The sequence below is a fragment of the Acanthisitta chloris genome, unplaced genomic scaffold (assembly GCF_000695815.1).
Source record: "Acanthisitta chloris isolate BGI_N310 unplaced genomic scaffold, ASM69581v1 scaffold7587, whole genome shotgun sequence".
Classification (NCBI taxonomy): Eukaryota; Metazoa; Chordata; class Aves; order Passeriformes; family Acanthisittidae; genus Acanthisitta; species Acanthisitta chloris.
The window spans coordinates 21,179-31,652 of record NW_008684240.1 but is presented as its reverse complement, the minus strand read 5'-3'; the positions used below and the strand labels follow the sequence as shown (position 1 = coordinate 31,652).

At 45.2% G+C, this 10,474-nt stretch overlaps 1 protein-coding gene across 1 annotated transcript; it reads right to left on the bottom strand.

Moving 5' to 3' along the window:
- Nucleotides 1-5,516: 5,516 nt before the first annotated feature.
- Nucleotides 5,517-9,619, bottom strand: LOC103806548 (prokineticin receptor 2). Its single transcript, XM_009079254.1, has 2 exons — nt 8,959-9,619; nt 5,517-6,389 (listed from the first exon to the last, which is right to left on the bottom strand). The coding sequence occupies exons 1-2, from the start codon at nt 9,453-9,455 to the stop codon at nt 5,693-5,695; spliced, it is 1,194 nt and encodes a 397-aa protein (XP_009077502.1). The 5' UTR covers nt 9,456-9,619; the 3' UTR covers nt 5,517-5,692.
- Nucleotides 9,620-10,474: the final 855 nt, after the last annotated feature.

The window sequence follows — 10,474 nt, the reverse complement described above, 5'->3', positions numbered from 1 at the left end:
AAACATTCTTGTGTGGCTGCAAATAGGCATCCAAATACACTCCAGCCACGTTAGGGCTGTGTTGGGCAGAGCCCCCTCAGGCTGGGGAAACTCCTGCCTTCAGAGGAAAGCTTCTGTCTCAGTGAGCCCTGCCCAGGAGGTACCTCCTGAAGCAGGTGTGGGCACAGAGCTGAGGCTGAGTCTGGGGCTGGGACTTGGCCTGGGCTCAGCTGCAGAAGGGCCGGGGCTGGTCCCCACGGCAGGCTCTGGCTTGGGGGCCACTCTCTGTTCCCTCTCATCACTGCTGCAGTTGGGTGCTGTGGGTGGGGGGCTCTGCTGGGCTGCTCTTGCCCTGCATGTATCCCTTTATCTCATGACCCCTCAGGAGCCCTTCAGCAGCCACTCCACAGGAGCTCCTTGCTGTGATGACCCACAGGAGCCCTACACTGTGCCACCCCTCAGGAGCCCTTCACCTTGTCGACCTTCTGGAGCCTTCGCTGTGCTGTCCTACAAAAGCCTTTAACTGAGCTGTCCTGCAGGAACCCTTCACTATGAGGCACAGCTCTTTTTGGAATCTTGGATTATCTTGGATTCCTTCACCACGCTACCCAACTCTGAGTCATTTCTCACAGCCTCCTGAAGGAGTCCTTCACTGCCTTTCTTTAGCACATTGCTCACCGACTTTCAGTTTCTTCCTCACCTGGTATTTTTTGGAGTGCATCACTATGCAGCCCTGGAGAAGTCCTTCAGACCTGTTTGGGTTTTTTTAAGCACTTCCCCATTCAGCTTTTTCAGAGGTTTCCACCTCTTTTTGAGGTGTTTTACCCCATGGCTTTTCTCTTGATTTCTACAGTGCCTGGTGTATGTTGGAGCACTTTACAGAGCCATCCCAGAGCAGTGCTTTACCCTTGGCTTTTTCAGAGTGCTGCACACTCAGGTTTTATTGCTATGCCTCAACCCACTTCCTGTGATGATTTCCATGTGTTACCTTCCACATTTTTTCTTCTGGAACCAGCAGATGAGCAGGGAGAGGAGTTTCCATGGGGGTTTGATACCCCTTTTCAGCTTGGGGATGCCTTTTTCTAGGGAATGCTGCCACCTTAGTGTCTTCTGTCATTTTTACCCAGTCTTAGTTTTGAGGAAGGTGACTTTGAGCAACTTTGTGCTGAGTGATGTTTCTTACTATCCATAATTATTTGGTGCTTTTATATCAGGATTTGTCCTGTGTTCTTTTGTTCTGGATGGTATTATGAAGGTCAGTTTGGAAGCTGCAAGGATCTCTGCCTTATCAGTGGTTTTGAGGAGCAGCTGAGGGAATTTGAGGTTGTTTAGCCTGTAGATGATGAGGCTCAGAGGTGACCTTATGGCTGTCTACAGCCATCTGAAAGGAGGTTATAGCTGGGTGGGGGTTGGTCTCTTCTCTCAGGCAACTAGTGACAGGATTAGGGGGTGTAGTCCCAAGCTGTGCCAGGGGAGGTTCAGGTTGGACATAAGGAGGAATTTGATCACAGAAAGGATGATTAAACATTGCAATAGAGGGAGTCACCATCACTGGAGGTGTTTAAGAAATGACTGGACATAGCACTTAGTGCTGTGGTCTAGTTGACATGATGGTGTTTGGTCAAAGGTTGGACTTGATGATCTGAAAGGTCTTTTTTAGCCTCATTGATTTTGTGATTTGGGGCTTTTCCTGACAACACATGTTAGGGCAGTCTGTAGAACAGGATCCTGACAGAGTATGTGAGAGAACAGGATCTCGGTGAGCCTGAATCACAGCCCTGCTGACACAAGGAGTGAGGGAGAATGCAGACACCACAAGCACTGGTTAGGTGCCTGAGTGACAAAAGCTGAAGCATGTGTTGCCACTTGTTGGAGGTGTGGGAATGCTGTGAACATCTGCATGGCCCTGTTCCCAAGGTGGCTGGTGCAGCTCCAGTGACGCTGTGCTGCAGATGCAGCAGCTGGAGGGTGCTGTTGCCATAGGAAAGGCTGCCAGGCTCCAAGAATTAAGAGCAAGAGAAGTGAGGCTGTCATCAGGGACATTTCCTATGCTGGCTATTGTGACCTACCCTGGCCTGGGGTATTGCAGGTCATCCCCCTTTGTCAGAGGGGCAATTGCTTTAATGACATACAGCTTTTGTTTTCTCAGTGCTGACAATAACTGCTTTTTCTGTTTGGAATCCTCTCTTAGCTGTTCAGAGTCACCATTTTAGCTTCCAGTTACATCTGGGGTTTTGTTTTTCAGAGGGCCAATGTGAAGGAGTAGAGACTGGATTTGACCCTTAGTTATCCATGGGGGAGCTGCTGTAGAAAGAAGTCTATGGTTTTGGAGCTGTGCCACCAGAGGACAGATGAGCAGGAATCTGGTAGCACCACATTTTTGCTTTTGGCAATAAAATTTGAGCTATCCACAACCAAGGCTTGGTGGCATCTGGTTGATTCACTGCATGGTTATCTAAACCCTGCTAAGGGCTCTCAGGAGGATGCCTCACCTCCTCATCCTGGATGCATCCCACAGTTCTGCATGATGAAGCCCTTTTTGCAGCTGTGCCCCTGGAGCTAACAGTGGGCAGCTGGCAGCCATGGAGGTCTCGCTGCAGTTTTTCCTGCCTTCCAGTGAGCAAGAGTTGTGCTGGGAAAGTCTCCTTTGCCTCCATGACAGGTGCTGCCTTCCTCCCAGCTTGTGCATACCATTCCCTGTTTAAGCATGACTCTTGCAAGCAGAGGTCCAGGTAGGTGCAGTCCATATTCAGTTCCCTCTCTAAATGTCCTTCAGAGTAGGTGAGAGTGTTTCTGCAGGGTGGGGCTGGACAGGAGGCATCAGGGCATCCCACACCTGACAGGCAGTGGAGGAGCTCTTGTTGGCACCCATGCTCCTTTAGCCTGAGTTGTGTGGGTACAGAAAAGCCTTTCTGTTCCCTTCTTCCCTGCATGGCTCACCTAAGCTCCAGCAGGTGTGGGGCCTGGCCCCCTCCCTTGTCCGTTCTGCCTGTAGCGTGGCCTCCCTGCTCCCTGTTGCCTTGGGGTCACAGCCTGTACCTGCTGCCTGTATACTGTGGAAGTTTGCACAGGAGTTTTGAAGTGACTTTCTGTCCTCATGCAAACATTGTCTGTGAAAGTGAAACTTGTTTTGTGCTGTTTGGAGTTGGTGCAGACCACGAGTGATGTGACTGCTTGATGCTCTGATTGGGGCCCATCGCCCTTCCTCTGTGGGAATTCTTTCTGACAAGGCTGCTCACAAGAAACGAGAGCAAAGCACACACAGCTTATTCTCCTGCCCTATCCAGAGGTTCAGGCTGAAACACTGCATTGCTGCTGGGAAGACCTCAAAATGTCAAAAATACAGCAACGCTGTGGACCCCCAAGCCTAAACACACAGGAGGGGCTGTGGCAGCTGCTGCTTTGCAGGGACAGAGATGAGAACAATTCGCAGTCCGGACCAGAAATGCTCTCAGAGCTCTCAAAGTGATTTCCAGAGTTTTAAAGCAATTAGTTCCCTCAGCTGTTGCTTTGTCCTTTATTGCTCCGTGGGGGTTGATGGCTTGTTTAATAACTCAGCCTGAGGTGGATTTCCAGGTATGGAAAACTGTCAGTTGTTCAGCTTTGTTGTACCAAAATTAGTCCAGAGAAAATAGGTAGAAGGAGTATCAGGACACTCAACAGGTAGTATTAGTAGTACAACTAGTGCAGATTTCAGGAGAAAAGTATGGGAACTTAGTCTCAGAAAGAACCAAGAGATTTCAGGAGAGATTAGTTGACTAAGCCTTTTGATAGTGAAATACTGCAAGTCTCTGGTCCTTCAAATCTCTTTGGCAGGCTGGGAAACAAATGGATTTAGTAATTCTGTTCAAAACTGTCATTTTGAAGCATGATTTCAGTAATTGTTTTGCCTCACAGAGCAAATGGTGAGATCCTCTCCAACATGTATTGTTTTAAGAGCAGCTAATGATGAGAGGATTTGAGCACTTCAATGGATTTGAATATCCTTTTGCCCTTAAATTTAATCAGTCTGTTTTTCTTTAGCAGAAATGGGATCATTTACATTACCCTCTTGGGTAGGAAAGTGATGACTCAGAGAAAAAGCTAAAAAATAATTCAGAATGCTGATATCGAAGCCATGTTTACTGGTTTATTGGCAGGATTTGCTTCTCACTTTAAATTCACGAATGGACAAATTATTTACAAAAGCCACTTACTCCAAAAGTAGGTGCTACCACATACTTTAAAACAGAAAGCATTTTTCATCACGATAGAAAAGATTTGCTTTCAATACACAGAAGTTCCATGATACTTTATGTATAGTTGAAATGAGTAGGATTACTGCTACTGTCACCTGCTTTGTCACGATTATCAGTTAAGAAACACCCAAACTGGAGTCCCACAAAATCAGAACAGTAAAAAGAGCACTGGGGGAGGCAATGCAGAATTCATCTGGAGTAGTTGCCTCATGTTTGAGCAAACAGTAAGCTACTCAACTCAACCAGAGACGGGGTCACTGAAGCCTAGAGCCTGTCTGGCTCCTAGAAAGACAGATCCTCTTGGGATCTCCTTGGTATTTTGGCCCTGTGTGGACTTTTCTATGAAGGAGCACACAGACTTGGTAGGATGTCTGGGCCTGGTTCACCAGGTTGAATTTTTTTTCCCCACTAACATGCTGTGGTTTTGTATGGGCCCCACTGACAAGTTGAAGTTCCATCTGAACATAAGAAAACACTTTTTCATTGTGAGGGCTGTTGAATGTTGGCACAGGTGGTCCAAAGAGGCTGTGGAGTCTCCTTCCCTGAAGTCAAAGCCCAATTGGACACAATCCTGGGCATCCTGTTCTACCTGACTCTGCTTGAGCAGAGTGGTGGAGTGGACAATGTGGAGATGTCATTCCCCACCTCTATGATTTTGTGATTTATTCTGTGATGAGTTCAGCATCTCAAGCCAGCAGATACTGGCCACAGGGTGCCTGGAGGTGAGGGAAGGGAAACAGGTCCCTTCCATATGTATCTGTGCCATTTCTAAATACATAACAGACACTAACACTCTCCATAGAACTACAGAGTGGAATGTGGATAAAATGTTCTTGAACAAGGTATCACAGGAAGAGACTTGAAGATTTCCCTAGGCTGTTAAGCAGATTTTAGTTTTATAGAGTATGTGCCTTTCATAAGAGCATGCTGCACATTGGACAATGGAAAGCTGGTGGTCTGTAGACTTCAAGGAGCTTCAGCATGAGGGCTAAACTGAGAGGTTAGTGAGTGACAGGAAGTCAAATGGGCTTTTCTGCCATCCTTCCTCTAGTGAGCAGAAGGAAAGGACACCAAATAGCTTAAAGGTACAAGTGATAAGATCAGAGGGATTAAGAGACTTCTCTTAAGAAACGAAGAGAGGCATCACTGCTAGGATCAGCACTCAACTCTTCTATTGTTGCAATATGCTCTAATGCATTCATAGATGTTTTTATTCATCTTGAACAATTCTAAAATGAGTGTCTACATGCCAAATTTACAGATGGGTGATCTGAAACATAGCATCAGTTCCAGACAGAAGATTATCCAGCAGTCTAGTGAGAAGAGTTCTGATAGGAATGCAGAGCAGGCTGCCTTTTGAGGGCCCTCATGGTGGGCTATGGTGGGTATTCCCACACAGGGGAGAAGCATCTGAGGGGGCATTATTTCCTCTTTACTCCCTTTGCAAAAGAGGTGAGATTAGAACTGCAGAAAACTTATTTCAGTTTTATGCAGTCTACCTCCTCTGTGACTGGCATTGCACTTGTTCTCAGGTCCAAATCCGTGCTAGATTTGCTTCCTTTATACGTTGATCTCCATCTGAGCAACATGATCTTCTTGAAGTACTTCATGGTGTTATTCTTCACAGTTACAAAACACATGGTGTTTATCATGCTGTTACTCATGGCAATGCACTCAACTATGTAAAAGGCAGTGAGATAATGTTTCTCTTTCACAATGGTGGTGGGAAAGAAGTCCCGGACAATTGTGAAGCCATAGAAAGGTGCCCAGCAGAGAACATAGGCTGTCAGGATGCACATCAGTACCATAACAGTTTTCCTTCTGCATCGAAGCCTCTTTCTGATCTGTTCTGTCTGAAATCCTGGGACGGTTTTAAACCAAAGCTCCCGAGAAATCCTGGCGTAACACAAGGTCATGGTAATCACAGGTGCCACAAATTCAATGCCAAAGATGAAAAGGAAGTATGATTTGTAGTATATCTGCTGGTCAACTGGCCAAATTTGGCCACAGAATATTTTCTCTTGGTTTTTCACTATAAATAATACTGTTTCAGTAGCAAAGTATGCAGATGGGATAGCTACAAGTATGGAGACAATCCAGACCAAGGCAATGAGGAAGGTTGCTGTTTGATAATTCATGCGGGGCTTCAGGGGGTGAACAATGGCCAGATACCTAGAACAGACAAATACATTCAAAATGAAGCCTGAAAACACTGTTAGTCAGAGCATACTTCAAAATGCAAGTGGACAGAATTGGGCAGGAGGAAATTGCTGTCATTCCTTAAGGGAGAGCCTGAACATACTCGTCTGTAAGAACATTTTCTGAAGTAGCAGCCTGGAGCTGAGTTTGGATTTTGTATCACAACTTTTCCTCTTTAACAGGAACAAGAGTTTAAAAAATGCAGTAATATACTCCTAGTCAGCTGCAGGGAAGAAAAGACAAACATGTAGAAGCAGAAAAATGTTTTCCCTAGGCAGAGAGCCACTTAAATATGCTTTCTTTACAAAGAGGTCAGATATACATCTCAGTGGTTTTCTTGCTTCCTTGGTGGGGTGCAAAGAGCTGAAGGGGATACTAATGAATGGTTACAGGTGAGCATGATTTCAAGCCACCAGAGAAGGACTGTATATCTGTTTTCTGCCCATGCAAATATTTTTTTGTGTGTGTTCTGGAGGTGACTATTGCTGATTACTCAGCACAGTATAGTTAGGATTAATATGCCAAAGCATAAAACTTGAGTTCCGTGTTTGTACTCCTGATGACTGTAAAACTGCATTGTTGGGGTATTCCTGCCAGAAGGAGATTTTTATCAGAGGCACACCAGAGCTCCCAGCACAACTATATTTAATCCAAAGGATTGTTTCAAAAACTGGAATTTCTCCTTCTTTCAGAGTCTTTTCTATCTGTATATATTCTATGCACAGATAGCATCCACAGGATATATTCATTCTAAAGTAAAATGGAAAGTCAGTGGTGCTTTTCATCAGCCAGACCTTGAAAGCAGATGAATTGTTCATGGCTCTTAATAGTGCAGGGTGGATGTCAGGAGACAGCAGAATTAGTCAGCCTCTTTGTGGAACTGATAAATGAACATTTTTGGATGAGGTCCTGTGGAAGCAGGTTGAGGGATAATGAATGTGTATGTATTCATAAATATGCACATCTGCTTAGCAGAACGTTTGAGAAATGTGCCCAAGAGAGTCAGGAGGGAGCTGTTGTGGTGGATTTCCTGATTCTCCTTTGGGTTGTTACTGTGGAGTGGTCCTGCAGCACATGAACAGAGTTCAGATGAAACTGCTGGAGGATGCACCCATAACACATCAAGTGTCCGTGAGCATTCAGTCTGGGGGACCTAGCTAAAGCTACCCCCCAATATTTACAGTGTGGACACTGGATGCTTATCACACACTCCCGCTCTTCAAATCCTTTCCTTTCACATTGTGTTATTTTCTAGTGTAGGTGTGTCCTTAAATATGTGAAATTCCTACATTTCATGTGAATAGGCATTAAGAAAGATGGAGAGCCCTACCTGAGGAAAATCCTATGGGACACATTAGCCTCTTTACACAGGTGATTCCTTTTAAATGATCCAAACATGGGAAAACTTTTGTTAAGATCCTGTTCTTTTCAGAGAATGAAGTCAACAACCCACATGACATAATCAACATTGGTTGTTAAACAAATGAAGTTTCTCTCTGTTTACCAAGTCAAAAGCTTGCCAAAAAGCAAATAGGCAGTGAAACCGAAACAGTGTGTTCTTACAACAAGCTTGAATGATTAATCTTCTCTAGGGTTGTTTTTAAAGATGTGTGGGGAGATATACTAGAAATCTTTTGACTAAAAAACAACCCAGTCATAAGAGCTCCATGACCTGTGTTACTTCATCAACTTGGGATGCACTAGCAGAGCTTTCCAAGAAAATTTTGTACAAGTTTGAAGAAGTGATAGAAAATGGTAAGGCATACATGGTAGTGCTTAGAAGCTTAACCCTGAGTCCTCAGCTGCTATTGAAAGGATATTTTGTTAGATGCTTGTTAAGGATTTGTTTCATAGGAGCTGGTTGTCCCCCTGCCCATACCAGGCAAAACATCTCTCAACTTCCCCAGAGTCTTTCCACAGACTTCTGTTGACATCAGTAACAAATGAATCAGCGGCACACAAGCTGTATCTGTATAGCCATCAGCAGGGTTAACTGCTCCTGAGCTGTCTTTGGATCAGGTACCAAAACATTAAACTAAAGCATAAAATGACATGAGAGAAATTGAGATAAAAAGGGAAGGAGGGGTGGGAATCATACAGTGTGTGCATGCAGAGGGTCTACAGAGATTATATTGTGTTTGTACACAAAAGAGGGCTCATGGAGATGGCCTTTCTGTAAAAGGTTTGCTGTGCAGGTCTCTGGCTTTCTGTGAGTCAGTTGTGTCAGACTTATGTCAGCATGAGGCTGATCCTCAGTGCCTGGGTCTGTCAGAGTCTGCTGTTCATGAGGCTGAGAAATCATAAGAAAGAATGCAATTAAATTATATTGTTAAAACTCCTAGAGTAAGAGGCAGGCACTCTGTCAGAACTGCAGCATAGTGGGGAAAAAATCTTCACTGAAAGGGTGGTCAGGCATTGGAACAAGCTGCCCAGGGAACAGTTCAAACATGTGTTAAATGTGGCACTTGGGGACATGGTTTAGCGATGAACATGGCTCAGAAGATCTGGCCACCTCCTTGTGTAATCATAACACCCCACTTACCTGTCAACAGCTATAGCCAGGAGAGCATTGGTAGACACATAGAGGGAGACAGTGCGCAGGTAGTTGACCGAGGCACAGAGGACGTGGCCGTGCTCCCAGGACAGCTGCCGCACCACGTAGTAGTCCATCTCGAAGGGGCAGCACACGATGGCCACGATGAAGTCTGAGATAGCCAGATTGGCAATCAGCAGGTTGGTGAGGTTTCGCAGCTTCTTGTAGCGTGTGAGAGCAGCAATGAAAATGAAGTTGCCGATGCCACAGACCAGCATGATGCCAACCAGAGCCACCCCAATCACAATCTTGGCTGCAAAGAAGGTGCGAGTTTTGGTCATGTCATCTTCACTGTCCAGCGGCAGGTCGTAATCGCTGTAACTGAAATTGAAAGGGAAGGAGAAGTTTCGCAAGGAGGTGAAATCCCCATCGTGGAGATTGTAGATTGCAGCAAAGTTGAGGTGGGCAGTAGCATTTGGGTGATGTTCAGCTTGCTCAGTGGCCATGTCTGTCTTCTTGTGACACGTGTGGCTTGGCTGGCCCTCGGTGTCGTGTTGGAATTACCTAGTGTGGCAGGGGACAGTTCTCATCCAAATTCTCCTTCTGAGCAGTGAGTCACCTTGCCTTTGCTCCCAGAAGATTATAGAGCAACAGCCTCATTTATCTCCTTCTGTGGGAACAAAAAGAGCAAAACGTTTCCTGAAAGGAAATGACAGCAAAAGTACTGAGCTTGAGGGAAAGCAATAGCCACCTTATTGCCCCACAGCTACATTGCTGGCTGTGCACAGTGGGAAGAAACACCCTCTGAAGGGATGCTCTGTTCTCATAACGTAAGGGCCTTGAGTTGCATCATATACTGGGTGTTACAGCAGCAGTTTTATTTACCATCAATGAAATTTTCAGCACGGAGTGAAATAATAATGTAGGAGGAGTATAAAATCCAGTTTAAATCTCCAGCAGCCTTCACGCCCACAGTGCTGTCACCGCTATGCAAGGTAAAGGAAACTAAAATGACACCACAATGTGCTGTAAGGCATCTGATGTGCCTTTTGGGCAAAGTTTGTGCATTATTCTAGATCTCTCAGAGTGATGTGGTAGGTGAGAATGAAAAAAGAACTGGTGTTCTGGCTTATAAATACATTTCTTAATTAAGTAAGGGTTGTGAAGACCCATGAAAATAGTGAAGTCAGCACTTTTCCTTTTGGCAGCCGTTAATTGAGTACAGGGACTGAATTTTCAGCCAGCATAATACATTATCGCTTCTCTCAAACAGAATTTGTCCCATGACCCAGCTCGTAGGGTGTTGCTGTAAAGACAAATCTGCTCTTCGCAGACAGGCTCCTGAGCTGAAAGGGAAAATCTTCCTTAAGCAATGCCTTGAATGTTTGATGATGAGGGGGAGCAGGCTCCCCTCTTTGTACTGCTGGTGGTACCAAATATTAAAAATGTATTTCTTTTTTCACACTGAGGAAAAAAAAAGTCTCATCTACTCCCTAATTTTGCCTCTCTGTATCAAAATGCTGAG

Excerpts from the sequence above, each read along its gene's own strand:
- LOC103806548 (XM_009079254.1), bottom strand. The coding sequence starts at position 9,455 with ATGGCCACTGAGCAAGCTGAACATCACCCAAATGCTACTGCCCACCTC. Across the intron at positions 6,390-8,958 it reads CTGGCTATAGCTGTTGACAG|GTATCTGGCCATTGTTCACC; the intron begins GTAAGTGGGGTG and ends TGTCTGTTCTAG.